The following is a 15,780-nucleotide window of genomic DNA, read 5'->3' as shown; positions in this document are numbered from 1 at the left end:
TTATCAAATTAGAATTTAGAGGTTTCGATTTCGAAAAAATTTATCCGCATATTTACATTAAATCTATGTAATATCTATTATAACATAATTTAATCAATTAAAATAAAGTGTAAATTTAAATATATGATATATATATATATATATATTAATTTGATATAAATATTCAATGCGAGTTCGTTTTAAATTTTATAAAATTCTTTTTTTGTTGTAACGTAATATTTGTATCATATACTATACTATCTTTCTCTTTTTTTTAAAAAAAAATCATTTAACTATTAGTTATTTAAAATTTTACTTTATTGATTATGATTTGAATTTTGTCTAAAAATTTTACTAATTCATAATTCAGTTGCATGGATAATAATAGTATGTAAAAGAGTAATTTTTTAACGAAAGTTTAATTCCGATTTTTTAATTTTCTTCTCTATTTTTTCTCTGTCTATTATTATTATTTTTCTTATAATTAAATCGTAAATAATTAATAATTAAATTTATATAAATAACAAATAAAGAATATTTTAGTCTAAAATTCTAAAAAAAAATTCCTCTTAAAATACTTTTTGTTTTTATATATTAGCTCAAATGTAGTATTGTTTGTTTTGTTTTGTTATATTGTTTTTAGTTTGTTAATTTGAAAATTACATTTCTTAATAATGATATATAAAAAAAAATATGATTTATTTTGATGAAAGAAACTCTCAGAGAGTTGGTAATAAATTAAAGATATGAAAATAAATTTTAAAGTCTAAATATTGAGTTCGAGTAGGATTAAGATTTGACTATTTGGAGTGTTAATTCAAAAATATGATATACGAGGTAAGCATAAATGACACTCAAAATATTCTCGAGTCTCTAATTTATGAAACTAAAGAAATCAACAATGACATCATATATTATATTGATACGAATAAAATAAAGGCTTGTATTTAATATTTTATGTGTTAAAAATATACCTTCAAATCAAAAAATAAATTTTATCGACTGAAATTATGAAATAAATCTCATATCTAAATACATACTTAATCTTCCGTGGAGTAATAAATTTGAATTAGTACAACAACACAAGTTAATCATTTTAAAGTGTCACATAAACTAAAAAACAACAACATTATTTAAGGATTAAATTGTTAGTAAAAAAATAAATTTTTCTCATCTACAATAAAAATAATAAATCATAATCAAACGTTTACTAGCTGTATATATAAGAATATTTTTTTATTATATACAAAAAAGTAAATTTTTTTCATCTACCATAAAAATAATAAATCATAATCAAACATTTACTAGCCGTGTATATAGGAATATTTTTTTTAATTAATACATAGTATATAATTACTATTTAAGGATTAAATATTAATAAAAAAGAAATTATTTCTTGTCAACGATAAAAATAATGAATCATAATCACGTTTATTAGTTGTATATATAGGAATATTTTTTTTATTAATTACATAATATATAATTTTTATATATATATAAAAATAAAAATTGAAATGACATGATAAATGCCACCACCGGCCGACCAACTTCCATATCTGTTTTCACTCTTTTCTGTAAAAAAAAATATCATTTTTTTCACTTTCCCCTTTGAAAATTCTGACTAATTTTTGCTTCTTTGATTCGTGTGAAAGAACAAATCTCTAATTCACATGCTGTACTGTCACGCTTGTTTTTGTTATTACTACAATATTCCAGTTTCTTCTCTCACAAGAACCAAAAATACAAATCTCTCTTTTGTGGGGTTGACTCAAATTTAACATATATATGTATTTTTTTGGTTTTCTGATTCTTTTTTAAGATACCCTTTTGGATTTCCATTGAGAAAGTTGGAATCTTTTTTTGTATTTTTGTGTATTTGGGGAAGATGGTTATTGAGAGTAATTACCAGATGAAGGTGGTGAAAGGAGATTATGGTTATGTTCTTGAAGATGTTCCTCATTTGACTGATTATATCCCTGATCTTCCTGTATTGTTCTTGTATTCTCTTTTTTTTTCCTCTTAATTTCTGAATGATATTGATTGCGTTTGTGTTTAGATGTTGTATGTGTGAATCTCTAATTGTTTGATTTTGTCATTTTGTAATGTTGATTGATTCGGTTTGTTTAGTTGTTGCATCTTGTGTTGTTTGTCCTTCATTTGATCCATAAAAATGTAGAAAGAAGCTATTTTTACGGGATACACACCACCTTCAACCCGCAACATGAACTAGGTAACTCTGTCTAGTTAGGACAAATGAGAAAAAGATCACATAGTGTTTATGTTGAGGTGAGCAAGTTGAGTTGAACAACACTATTATTAAAAAAAAAAAAAGAGTGAAAGAAACTCATTGGCCTAGCATCGAGATGTGTGGCAATCACGCATTATGAGTCAGCTATTGAATGGAGTGTATAGTGCTAAAGTGGAAGAGGGTAGATAGATATGGTTGTTATCTTTTGAAGCTGGTATAAATGGATTTCTGGTTAAATGTACAGTGTCATTTTCTTTCCCTTTTGAAAAACAGTTCATGACTATGTTCTATGTTGTGGTGAACTGAAAATGCACTAATTTGGGAGATTTTTGATATTTATTGATGACTTCAAATGTCATGTAATTGGGGAGCTGGTTTCAGAAGTATGGTATCCATAAAGTACACATGTTCTCTCATGCTTAGTTTCTACTAGTTTTTACTGTTTGAAGTTCTCGGAAAATGATTATTGGGCTTCTGATGAAGTTCTGTCAGAACCTAAGAGATAGAATCAGAAGCATTTCTGGTGAAGTTTTACTTTCGTGAATGCTGGCATGTGACCTTTTGTGACACAATATCCTAGTTTCTCTTGTTCTAACCCCCCACCTTCTCCTCCCCTCCCCCTTTTTAAGTGTTTTAAATAAATGGTTCAATTTTAGCTCTTATAGGTATTATCTTTTCTATACTGCCAGCCTTCATGTCTCTTGTGCTGGATGCTGATATTTACTAATTGAACTTCTTTTACATCTTGTTGCTTGACGGCAGACTCATGACAATCCATTGCGGTCCAATCCTGCATATTCAGTTGTGAAGTGAGTTAATCACCAAAAATTCTTTTGTTATGCTTTAAGCTGATTTGGCTGTTACTTTACAGTTAATTATATATTCATTTCCTCCATAACAAGTTATGAACTGATATTGTGGTTTCAGGCAGTACTTTGTTGACATGGATGATACTGTCCCGCAAAAGGTGAGTCCTGCTTCTTAACTTCTCTGCAAAGAAGAAAATATTACACCCATGTTCATTCCAATGTTCGATGAAATACTAAGACAAATTACATTTGACTGCATAGAGTCTTGAGAAAGCTGTAACATTCTCTATTTCGTTACCTTGGGAGTGCAGGTGATCCAAGAATGTACAAATAGGAATAACTTGAAAGCTAGAGTAGAGGACTATTACACTTCGATCTAGGTTTTGGAAAAATGAAGATCCCGTATTTTGTTGAATTTGACATATCTAGTAGTTCTGCGTAACATACGAACACTTTGTTTTCCACCCTTGCCACAAATTTCATCTCAGGAAACAGAGTCTAAGCATTGAAATGGAATGCTTAAAGGATAAACAAAATCAAGGTATATGTCAAAAAATTGAGAATTTACTCCATTATATAGCTGAAAGGTACAAAAAAGAATATGCTGATATGATTAAGAATAGGTGTCTATTAAATCTGTATTTTATGTGTAAAACGAGTATGATGGTAAGTAGGGAGCGATACTGGAATTGCCAGAAGAGATAAGAGATAGGTAGTTTCATGTTAGTGAGAGATGCTGATCTTTTGTAATATGTACCATCTTAGTACCTTTATTATTTAAATCTTAATTTATTAAAATAAGAACATGCTCTGACTCTTCAGATTGTCCGGCCAATCATTCCGCTAACATCTCGAATTCATGCCCCCGTTTGACTGCCGCTCGGGGATGTAGTTGAAGATAGGTTAGTCTTAGTGGGTCGTTGACTCCACCTGTTATCTCCTTCTATGGCATGCTATTGTTGTCTCCATATACCACATGTCACTTAGTCATCTCTACCTCGCTGGGTTAGCACCCCTGAAAGAAACGGTATTAAACCCAAAACTTCTGGCAGGTGGCCAGTGGCCCAAAGAAACGAAAGAATCTGTTACGTTTTTATATGATCTCTTCTTTTAGATAGACCAACCTAAAAGCAGTACTTTGCTCTCTTTTTCATATCTGTAGTCTATTCAGTAGTTTCCAAGATGATATAGCTGTGAAGAAGCGTGAAAATACTCTTTCATAAATTGAGCCCTTCATAATCTTTATATTCTTATGCTAGCTTGTCTTTCCATCTTGGTACCAGGGAAACTTGTATCCCCCCTCCCCCAAATTGATGTAATGTTTAAGTCTCTTTCCAGGTTGTTGTTCACAAGGACAGTCCCAGAGGGGTGCATTTCCGACGTGCTGGTCCACGTCAGAAGGTATGTACTATGTACTTTCCTCTGGAAAGAGCAATCCTCCTTTTTTTCATCAATCAGTAGAAGTATGAACTCACTAAGAAGCGTGCTTCTTTGTTGCTCAGGTGTATTTCAGTTCGGATGATGTTCGTGCTTGTATTGTAACTTGTGGTGGTTTGTGCCCTGGGCTAAACACAGTGATCAGAGAGATTGTACATAGCCTTGATTATATGTATGGGGTCAGCAAAGTCTTTGGGATCGATGTAAGTTTTTGAACTTCAAACTTTTATGCTTGTTTAGGCATTCTGCCTCATATGGGAAGTGATTGAGACATGCACAGTTAGTTGCAAGGGGGTGCAGTCACTATTTGTTCGTACTTGATTCCATATTGATGAACAATGGATGCTGTACAGTCATGTGCTTATGTTATTTCATAACTTCCCACAGTTTTAAAAGCTGGCTGCTGAATATTTTTTTTTCTGCAAATGTTTTTGGCATTAGATCAGTTATTAAATTTCAGCAGGTAAAGACTTTGTAGGACTAGATCAAATAGCACCACTTCTCTATGTGAAGACTTGCAACATGCAGAGTCCCCCCAAGGTGATTTGCATCATGTGCTCAAAGAACTTGACCATATCTTTAGTCAATATTAGAGCAATTTGTAAGACTCAAACTATTATCTCAATACTTCATTATTCAGCCTGTGGTACACAGAGCCATTCATGGATTCCCTTACTGAAAAAGAATGAAGGTGAATTATGGTGACTGTATCAAAACATTGAGATATAATGCTTCTGTATTCATGTTGAATCCACTAATCGTAGAATCCAGAGGAATCATAGGCCAGTTCTGGAGTTTGCATTCATTCATGGTTAGACCTTCTATCTATGAAATGATAATCTAGCTCAATCGGTTGCTAGTTCAAAAAATCAGAAGACATTTTCTATCCATCTTATTACAACTATGAAAAAAGAAGGAAGTGCTGCTTTGTGGGAAGTGTAATACGACAACGTATATGAGGTAGATAGAAAGATGAACTTTTGAGTGATATAAAGTTGTAATCCTTGTCAAGTTTCTACAGCATCAGTTTGCTTCAATTCTGAATACATTACTTATAAGGTGGTGGGGGTGAGATGGAGGACTCTGGTGATAATATCGATAAAAAAGATCTTGAATCTTATTGATTCATAGACAATGCTTAAAGAAACTTAACAGGTAATTCAATTTGCTTAGACCTTGGGTCTAACTCAACCTCAAGTTAGCATCTAGCACAAGGACACCAATTTGCTTTGTGTGGCAAGTTTAGATAGTAAAGCAGATTATTTTTGCTGTTTTGTTTTTGAACCATTTTTTGCTATTAAATATTAATGTTTGACAATTGGAGATTGATATGGCCTTTTATTCTGTTTTCACATCTTCCTCTTGGAAAATTTTTATATTGCACTTGATTGGCAGCTGATACTTCAATTCTTTTTCAAAAGGGAGGCTACAGGGGTTTCTATTCCAAGAATATCATCAATTTGACACCAAAGACTGTTAATGACATTCATAAACGTGGTGGTACAATTCTTGGATCATCACGAGGAGGCCATGATACCACAAAGATTGTTGACAGCATACAGGACCGTGGAATTAATCAGGTATCTCTAGTGCGAGATTGTCCATAAACAAGTTTTCTTTGAGATAGTTGTCCATCAATAAATAGGTGTGGAACTGGCAGAATACTTTTCCGTTTTCATCCCTCATCATTCTAGCTGTGATTTTCTCAACCTTTTGCAAAAACTGATTATTAATGAAGAAGGAACTATACTGGTCATGAAAATCTTCTTTGGGGGTAAAGAAAGTTGAGCTTCTGTTAGCATGCTTGTTTGTATTCATGCAAAAGACTTTATCTGGAAAAGAATATAGAGGGAAAAAAGGGGTTTAGGAATAGAATTTTAGCTTTGTCACAAACAACATGATCTTTAGGGATGAAATTGCTGTTTATACCAGAAGTCACTATCCTCCGAGGCAAATCTTCTATCTCACTGCAAAATGTCTTGAGTGTGGTTTTGTCACTCAATAAATTTCCACTGGCTATAACTTGTGTTTTTTACTGTAAGGTTTATATAATTGGTGGTGATGGAACTCAGAAAGGAGCAGCTGTAATATACGAGGTATGTTATTTCCTTGAACTTCCAGCTTCAAGATCTTAAAGATGCCAGCTCAAATAGTTTCATTTTGAGGGCAACAAGGTTTGCTCATGGATTGTATTGTCTTGCTGAGCTTTTTAGCACTCTGCTCAGAGTTTTGAAAACCAATTCTTTTGTTAGGTCATTGAGGTGATATAATCACTTAACAGTCTCTTGAACTATGCTGTCTGTGACAGTCTGTATTACATATTTACATCATTAATCCTCCTTTAGCATACATCAGTTGAGCTCGTGAATAGTATATATACCTATTTATTGTACTAAATTTGTCCGACTTTGATGGCTTTTGCATATCGACCTAATAGTTTCCAGGGGTCTGCTATTCTCTTGAAATTTTCATGTGGTTTTAGTATGATTTTTAAATATCAGGTTGCAAGGTGCTTTTTGATCATTTTTTGCCAGTAATACAAAGCAGCCATTTTTATATGCTTTACCTTTTGCATCTGATTTATGACTGATAATATAGTCCTTGTTTTGGGTATTCTCAATACTTTGGTTGGTGAAAGAGTAGTTATCCTCTGGCAAGTTTATAAGAACAATCCTACTGCCATTTTGCAGGAAATCAGGCGGCGTGGTCTCAAAGTAATTGTTGCTGGGATCCCAAAGACAATTGATAATGATATCCCTGTAAGTCTCTTCTCTTTAGTGCCACTTGATTTTTTCTTTTGTGTTTCCATTCTATAAACAGTTTAAATAATCTCAGAAAATACAGTTTGATGTTTCTTGCAAATGAGAAACATAAATGTATTCCTCAGCACAATACTTGTTATGATGTCTTTAAAAGCCTCAGCTTGGGACTACCATCTCTTATTTGATCAAGCCAAATTGAGCTCTTCATTTATGGCTGCTGTTCTGTGAAAATAATATTTTTTTTCTGTTTTCAGGTTATCGACAAGTCATTTGGTTTTGATACTGCTGTAGAGGAGGCTCAACGTGCCATAAATGCAGCTCATGTTGAAGCTGAAAGTGCTGAAAATGGTATTGGTGTGGTGAAGCTAATGGGACGCTATAGTGGTATTGTGCACCTTGACCTTGATATCTTATTAACCCATAGTCAATAGGCTAGTTATGACAAGTTCTTTCCAAGTTCCCATGAGTCATGGAGAGCATTTTTGTCCATCTCTGCTGCATAACATATCTTGCAGAGTGTCGGTTAATCTTGCTCTTATAAAATTATTGCTTCTTAGTAGATTCAAACTAGATAATGGTAATAAATAATAAGGTTTGCTTATCCAAGCTCTAGGTCAATCATTTTGATGTGGAGAATAGCTTATAATATTTGCAGTGATCTCAGTAACAATGCCTTGTAAAGTTACTTTTCCAATGCTTAGCTTATTTATATTTTCCTGGCTAGTTTAAATTTCTGGAATTTTTTTGCAGGATTCATCGCAATGTATGCCACTTTGGCGAGCAGAGACGTTGATCTCTGTCTAATTCCAGAGTCGCCATTTTATCTTGAAGGAGATGGCGGACTCTTCGAATACATTGAAAAACGGCTCAAAGAAAATGGGCACATGGTTATTGTGATAGCCGAAGGAGCAGGGCAAGAACTTCTTGCAGAAGAGAATGCGCATGCCAAAAACGAGCAAGATGCTTCGGGTAACAAGCTTCTTCAGGATGTTGGTTTGTGGATTTCCCAGAAAATCAGGGTAATGGTTGTAACTCATGAAGTTCTCCTTCAAAAATATTGTTAAAACTCAGAAATATCTCTCTGTTCGTCTGTCTGGAAGTGTGTTAGTTTCCACTTCGGCGTTCAGATCAGTGTCAAATTAAATCCAATTAATGAAGGAGTATGACATCAGCTTCTACCCTATTTCTAGAAAGAAGGGTAGTATCCACTTAAAAAGGATTTAAACAAGATGAAAGAACTTATACCTCGTTATTACTCTTACCAAATAATAACCGCAACATCACTAATAGGCATAGCCTGTAATGAAGACATTGTTATGGTAAGAAAATAGCTAACGCTGTTTATATATTTAAATGTATTGCTGCTATCTACTTATCTATCAAAAACTGACTTATGTGTTGGCATAAATGATATTGAGTGGCTGTAACTACAAATATTTGTTGAACGTTCTGCTTTATGGTATTACAAAGAGGCAAATTTTTCTATTTTCATGGTGCAAAGCACCCTTGATGAGCAATTTGCTGAAGCTTACATTTCCCAATGTCAGTGTTAAGACATTACACTCTGGCTAAAACTGTCAACATGGTGTGTAGTTAGTTATCCTTAAAGAGTCCACGGAAATGTCATGGTTGAGTTGAGTTAGAGAGGAACTATTTTGTCTTCTATTCTGTTATACTAACCACTTTGTTTTCTTGTAGGATCATTTTGCTAAAAAACCTAAGATGCCCATTACTCTTAAATATATAGGTAAGAAATTTCAACCTCTTAATTGGTGGATTCGTTGCAACATGTATCAAGCTGATCGCTTTTTTTTTCAGATCCGACTTACATGATTCGTGCTGTTCCAAGTAATGCCTCTGATAATGTATATTGCACTCTTCTTGCTCAAAGTTGTGTTCATGGAGCAATGGCAGGATACACAGGTTTCACCTCAGGACTTGTCAATGGTCGCCAGACTTATATTCCATTCAATGTAAGTCGTTATGCATTGACTGGTCTTTTCAGTGGAAATGATATTGAGAATTTCCATGCATGTACCTCTCAATGTCAAGGTTTTGGGCATCCTTTATGAGTACTTTTTTCCGTTATTAAGTAAATAGCTTAAGATGACAAAAATAGTAATACTGTAGTTGAGATCCACAGGCCATTCACCCTTGAGACAGGCAAAAGTAATTATTATCATATGATATTCGTTACTAATACACATCCCATATTAACTTACCCATTCAACATCCTCTTTTTGCATGAGGAAAGTACCCAGGCAGAAGACACATGAGAATGGGTAAATGACAAAAATTTCAATGGTTTTTCATATCATTTGACTACCTCGAGACAATTTGGAGCTGCCTCTTCTCTAAGCACATCTGCACATGTGAAGGCACACCTCACGAGTTACAAATGCCTTTTAGAACATCGTGCTGGCATTTTATGCGCTTTTCTTTATCAGGTTCTGGTTGGGAACTCTCATTTTAGGTCAAGGGTGCAACTGTTTCTTAAATTCTTTCGTTCTTCTACTTAATGATTAGTTCTTCTGTCATATCTCTGGACTCATTGCTTAGTTTTTCTCAAGATTTCCTCATTCCAGGAAAGACATTCGACATGTTAACCCAGTCACCGGTTAATTTTGTTCTATTGTTGATAAAAGATGCATTTCTATGATGTTAAATAAGAGCGCATCTCGACAGCTGAAAACCAAAGCTGTCAGTGCCATGGTTTACACCACAGTTACAAGTCCAAGCATATTCTATTTAACACCTCCTTTCATCACCAGCTCTGTTAGGCTTTTCCAGGCTTCAAAAAGCACATTTGATTTGCTATGAAGGTTTAAAGCCACTGAATTCTGAACTCCGTGGAAGCACAATCGTATATGTTTAAGTTAAACCGATATTTTTGTTTGCAGCGTATTACCGAGAAACAAAATATGGTGGTTATAACTGACAGGATGTGGGCACGTCTTCTTTCGTCAACCAATCAGCCAAGCTTCTTGCGCGTGAAAGACGTTGAAGAGATTAAAAAGGAGGAGCAGCCGCAAACTCAATTGCTGGACGGGGATAACAATGTACATGAGAACTCAGGTCACTGATACAGTAATAAAAAACTTGGCGCGACACACTGAAGTAACTCTGTTGTAATCATTTGCCTGTGCAGTGGTTCTCTTGTTGTCTTTTGAAGCTTTGCTGCTTACCATTGTGCCTTATAAAACAGTCTTAGGAACTTATTTGTTGAAGGTTTTGGGATCTTCTGCATCAGATGTTGGCAGTAGTAACAGATATATTTCTGCCTAATTCATCTAAAGTCCTAATTTCTGGAAGTGAAATTAGACAGCTTTTTATAAAATATTTTGTAATAAATTTAAATAGTGAGAACATTTGCTATGCATATAAATAATGAACTGTGTTGCTGGATGGTCTTTTGAGATTTAAAAGAGTTCTTTTTTTTTGACCAATTGTCCCTTTTGGGGACATGAGTGGGACATCCCAATCTTTTTTTTTAGTTACATCCACCTAGACTAGACTCACCTAGTCGACGACAACAATATCTGTACGTAGATCTGATCCTTATCTTGTGACGGCATGTGTTGCTTTTGAGCGATCCTCAGCTCAAGTACAATAATACAAACCAGGAAGTGTTGAGTTGCCAGTTAAAATTAAGTTAAATTTAACATAGAAAGACACCTAGATAAAAAATGGTAAAATGACTTACTAGAGCTACATAATAAACAGTTGGAAAAGTAAAATTCTTCTCATTTTCAAGCAACATAGGTAAGTATTCATACAATGTGATTACATTAAAAGTGTTTTTCATTACTGCTCGTAAAGTAATTCCTCTCGTTGTACATGACAATGTTTTATCCTATCGATATATCAAAGGCTTCTTGAAAAAAAATTAAAAGAATGTAGTATATGATTGGAACTTGCAACAAGATGTATCCATTAACCCTTATAAACACCAGAAGGATCTGCATTCTGTACAATCCAAGGATGCTCTAGTAACTTCTTCAAGGGCAGACGTTGCGAAGAATCCTTGACTAGCATCTGCTATGGCACATAATATTAGTCTAGCTGAAACATAATTACAGTAGCTTATATGAAAAGTAGCTGAATATTTTGAAACTAACCTGTGTAATAAGATCCTTTGCAGCTGATGAGACTACTGGTCTGGAAGGAAATTTTAGATCCACTTGTATAATCCTGTGTAATGTCATCAAAAACTACGACATTTAGTGCCGTTTGGACATGATTTGGTTGAGGTTTTGAGAAAATGTAATATTTGAAGTTAAGTTGAAGAAGAGAATTTGAGGGCTAAAGTAGTATTTAAGACATGAATTGAAGTTTACTGAGTTGAGAAACTCCAAGAACATGTTCTTCAAACTTCAAATTCTATATCAAGTTTGAAGTTGAATATGTTCTTCAAACTTGAAATTCTATATCAAGTTCGAAGTTGAAATAATCTCCTTCAAATATCAAAATCTTATTCGTGGTCAAACGGCTCATGATTCTTCTATTGTTTCTTTTACGCCTGCTTGTTTTACTAGCTAAATAAAAAACCAATGGAACATTTTCTCTCTTCTATCTTTTCAGTTTCACATTCGTCGTATAAAGAGCAACTCTTACTAGTTTCCATTTGCAGAGAAAGTTTACCTTCTATATGTGTCTGAGTGTTCCTTTGCTTCAAATGGAGGCACCCCGTATAGGAATTCATAGCAGAGAATACCAAGGCTCCAAATGTCCACATTTGCATCATGCTCCACACTTTCCACTGCAATATTCAGCAATCAACCATCACACTCATGTAATTCAGTTAGACTTACTTTTGACAAAATCAAGCGGCCATGTGAAAAGCACAGATGAACTTGGAGAAAAGATTATTTGCATCTGGCCATGAGAACATTAAGTTACATCAAGTACAACGTGCGTACCCATCTCAGGTGGCAAATAGTCTAGAGTGCCACACATAGTGCGTCTGCGATTGAAGGTGTGTACCGACCAACCAAAGTCTGCAATTTTTAGTTCACCCTATAGTAGAAAACCATGAAAAATACAGTTAACAACACTGCCCCATTTTACAGCAAGCATAAACTCCAATAGAATGCAAAATAAGTACCTGTGAACCAACCAGAAGGTTCTCTGGCTTAATATCTCTATGTATTACATGCTTCCCGTGACAGTATATGAGGGCTCGCGCCAATGATGCAACATACTGTTCCATGCCCATGACAAAATAAATACGTAAACACTTTGATCCATCTAATAATGGTAGGTAAATTAGAGAGCATATTAAAATGACATAACATGTTAAAGATCTGTATAATTTTAGTTGCTCAGACTCAATTCAAGGCTACCTAAAATGGAACCAAAACGGAAAAAAGAAAGAAGAGAAAATGGACTCCCAACAATTTTAAAAGGAAAAGAATAACAGGGAATCCCAAGGTTCCACAATAATGTTAAGGCAGAGTCTAACAGTGTGAGAAGAACTCACAGTTGCAGCACGCCTTTCACTAAAATATTTGCACTTTTGCAGCTCCTTATAGAGTTCACCCTTGGCAGCATATTCCAGAATCAAATAAACCCGTTTCTGCAATAAAAATGTGAAAATAAGTCTCTTCTAAATTCTTCTCAGGTCACAAACTGAACAAGTAAAGCATTAGACTGTAGAATTCTACCTGATCATAAAAGTAACCATAAAGTCTCAGGATATTTGGATGTCGAAGGTGGCTTTGTATTTCAACCTCGCGCCGAAGCTGATGCTCAACTTGAGACTGTTTAAGCTGGTTCTTGAAAAGCACTTTTAGTGCAACAATATGATTGCTCTGTTTATATGAAACATCTAAGATTATTATAGGCGTAACTATTTGTAGTATGAATTGTATATTAGATAAACAAAGAAGAATAACAGAAGAAGGAAAGATATGAAGATTAGGGAAGGATTTGATCAAGGGGATAAGAACTTTCTTAAAATCTGAATAGTTCAACACAATTTAAGCTGACATACAAAAATAAGCACAATACATTTCATTATTTAAGCTGACATACAAAAATCAGCACAATACATTTCATTATTCCTTTATACTCAAAAACTTCGATTTCCATGAAGGATGAAAATGAGGATCAGATGCCCAACAATTTACCATCAAACAATGTTATAGAACTCAGAAAATGAATAGTACGCCGAATTACAAAACCAGTGAAGCATAATTAGTTGAGTAATAACTAATAATTATCCACTAACCCTTTTCTCCCTAGCCAAATATACATGACCAAATTTTCCTCTTCCAAGAGGTTTTCCTATGTCAAAATCATTGAGAGTCCATCTCTTTTGATCCACTGCTGCACCCTCGGAGGAATCCTGCAAGAATAAAATCCCAATCAACCTAGTATACAAAAGGGAAAATTTATGCAAAAAGATAAAGAACATACATTTCTATCGTTTAAACCTTAATACAGTTCTATCGTTTAAACCTTAAAGCATAAATCAACGTGGATTATGGTGGATTGGTAAGTATTGCATTATTGTTAACCAGAGGTCTCAGGTAAGGTCAACATACACTCTACCCTCCCTCGACTCCACTTATGGAATTTCACTACGTAAATTGTTGTTATTGTTGCTGTAAACTTAAAGCGTAAAAAATCTTAGAATTTTGTAACCATTTTTAACTGTCCAGAAAAATGAATAACAAAGCTTAGCAAAGTCAACCAATCTATTTTGTTGATTTGTTCTACAACATGCCAAAATTTTCCATGAGAAAATCCTACTCCACAGCCTTAAATCCTTTCTCAGTGCTCAGTTAACTAGCGATCCACCCCAAAATTGCCACATTTCTGTTTAGAATACCTATCAATATAATTCAAAATCGAGAAAAAAAGAACTCTTTACAACAAATGAGATTCAACAAAATCGTCAGAAATTCAAGCGCATAGCAACATTCAAATCGAACAAAATGAGCACGTATATAACTCAATAAGTTAAAATTCCTAAAAAACCCAAACCTCACGGAAAAAACAAACAAAAATTGACATTTTTGCTCTTCTATTCATCTAATTAGGTCAGAAAAAATTGTTACCTTTGGCTGTTGCTGTGGCTGAGTCTCCGGTGCGATCGCCATATCCCTCTTTTGCCTGTATATGATGCCCTAAAATATAGAGAGAGAAAGAAGAGAGAGAAATGGCTGAATGAGGAGCAATTTGGTACTCGTTACAAAAATGTCTTAAAAGTTTTTGAATAGAAGGAGATCTCTCCTTTGCAACGGTCATATTTTATTTGTGCAAACATGACATGTGCCAACATGAGGATTTTTTTTTATTTTCGATTTATTGAGTCGTCTACTCTAGGTTTTTCGGGTGAATCGATAAAATACTTCAACGAGTTAGAAATAATTTTTGTTTTATTTATTGAGTGGTCTATTATAGATTTTTCGGGTGAATCGACGAAATACTTCAAGGAGTTAGAAATAATTTTTGTTTTATTTATTAAGTGGTCTATTATAGATTTTTCGAGTGAATCAATGAAATACTTTAAGGAATTAGAGATAAATATTGATTTTGAAGATTTTTTAATAGGGTGACCTTTTGAAGTGGAGTTGAATTCATGGAAAGGCAAGAAAGAATTAGACGAAATAATATATATTTGAAGCAGAGCAAGTAAACGAAAACATAAGATCGCACGATAATTAACTTTAAGTAGATATTATTGAAGAAGGGAGCTTTTTATACGAGGTATATAGGATTATAAATTTCTAGATCTTTAATTGGAAAATCTTTAATTGGAAGTAACGAAAATAATTAGTTTTAATGAAATGGATTCATAACCTTTGTTTAAGCAATTTATATTATCCATAATGCTTTGATTGACTAAGGAAGCAAAACATATCACTATCGTTTTGCTATACATTTCAACACTATCTCGATCTTAAATTATTAAAATGTTATAGATATTTAACATATTATAGTATTTGAAAAAAGGCTATATCTAATAATATTATGACAACGATATCACAAATTAAAAAAAAAGAATTGTGGGAAAATCAATATAATAACTTGTTCTTCTGATATTTAAGAATTCATTTAAATAATTTTATATATAATCTTTTGACTCATCAAAAGCAAAAAAAAAAATCCAATAATAAATGTTTTTTCTCTTTTTATGGCATTTAAAAGGATCATAAATATTTATACATTTGTTAAGGTAAGAAAGACGAGATAAAACTTTTTAATCATGCTAACTTAGTTATGCTAAGTCACTCTAATTATATTGACTAAGTCGATGATGACAAATTAAAGGTTAATATAAATAATGTTTAGTTTTTTCTCACATTAACTATAAAGGAGGAATCTAATTCTTTCGCATAGCTTATGAGAGAAAAAAAAAGAATAAGATAATCTATACGTACCCTACGATAACAAAATGAATTGTGTAACAATAAATTTGATAATTATAAAACAATAATCATCACAAACATATGTTAATATAAATTAAAGGTTAATATCAATAATGTTTAGTTTTCTCACATTAACTATAAAGGGGGAATCTAATTCTTTCGCATAGCTT

At 33.4% G+C, this 15,780-nt stretch overlaps 2 protein-coding genes across 2 annotated transcripts; one reads left to right on the top strand and one right to left on the bottom strand.

The window, feature by feature from the left end:
- Window positions 1-1,507: 1,507 nt before the first annotated feature.
- Window positions 1,508-10,653, top strand: LOC107007106 (ATP-dependent 6-phosphofructokinase 6-like). The gene is made up of 13 exons (XM_015205579.2): window positions 1,508-1,966; window positions 2,990-3,036; window positions 3,155-3,194; window positions 4,375-4,437; window positions 4,539-4,676; window positions 5,895-6,053; window positions 6,516-6,569; window positions 7,164-7,232; window positions 7,490-7,619; window positions 7,986-8,254; window positions 8,934-8,982; window positions 9,054-9,208; window positions 10,136-10,653. Exons 1-13 carry the CDS (start codon window positions 1,865-1,867, stop codon window positions 10,316-10,318), a joined length of 1,458 nt encoding a protein of 485 aa, XP_015061065.1. The 5' UTR covers window positions 1,508-1,864; the 3' UTR covers window positions 10,319-10,653.
- Window positions 10,654-10,953: 300 nt separating this feature from the next.
- On the bottom strand, window positions 10,954-14,450 carry LOC107005732 (serine/threonine-protein kinase Aurora-2). Its single transcript, XM_015204384.2, has 9 exons — window positions 14,297-14,450; window positions 13,465-13,581; window positions 12,899-13,045; window positions 12,715-12,810; window positions 12,340-12,435; window positions 12,155-12,251; window positions 11,877-11,994; window positions 11,354-11,426; window positions 10,954-11,270 (listed from the first exon to the last, which is right to left on the bottom strand). The coding sequence occupies exons 1-9, from the start codon at window positions 14,336-14,338 to the stop codon at window positions 11,169-11,171; spliced, it is 888 nt and encodes a 295-aa protein (XP_015059870.1). The 5' UTR covers window positions 14,339-14,450; the 3' UTR covers window positions 10,954-11,168.
- Window positions 14,451-15,780: the final 1,330 nt, after the last annotated feature.

The sequence above is a fragment of the Solanum pennellii genome, chromosome 12 (assembly GCF_001406875.1).
Source record: "Solanum pennellii chromosome 12, SPENNV200".
Taxonomy (NCBI): domain Eukaryota; kingdom Viridiplantae; phylum Streptophyta; class Magnoliopsida; order Solanales; family Solanaceae; genus Solanum; species Solanum pennellii.
Note: the sequence above shows the minus strand (reverse complement) of the source record. Positions and strands in the feature narration are given on the sequence as shown.

What these genes read in the sequence shown, in the direction of transcription:
- LOC107007106 (XM_015205579.2), top strand. Translation starts at nt 1,865, where the DNA reads ATGGTTATTGAGAGTAATTACCAGATGAAGGTGGTGAAAGGAGATTAT. An exon ending in ATTATATCCCTGATCTTCCT is followed by an intron (nt 1,967 to 2,989) that starts GTATTGTTCTTG and finishes GCTTGACGGCAG; the next exon opens with ACTCATGACAATCCATTGCG. An exon ending in CATTACTCTTAAATATATAG is followed by an intron (nt 8,983 to 9,053) that starts GTAAGAAATTTC and finishes TTTTTTTTTCAG; the next exon opens with ATCCGACTTACATGATTCGT.
- LOC107005732 (XM_015204384.2), bottom strand. Translation starts at nt 14,338, where the DNA reads ATGGCGATCGCACCGGAGACTCAGCCACAGCAACAGCCAAAG. An exon ending in AGCCACAGCAACAGCCAAAG is followed by an intron (nt 13,582 to 14,296) that starts GTAACAATTTTT and finishes TTATTCTTGCAG; the next exon opens with GATTCCTCCGAGGGTGCAGC. An exon ending in CAAAGGATCTTATTACACAG is followed by an intron (nt 11,271 to 11,353) that starts GTTAGTTTCAAA and finishes GTGCCATAGCAG; the next exon opens with ATGCTAGTCAAGGATTCTTC.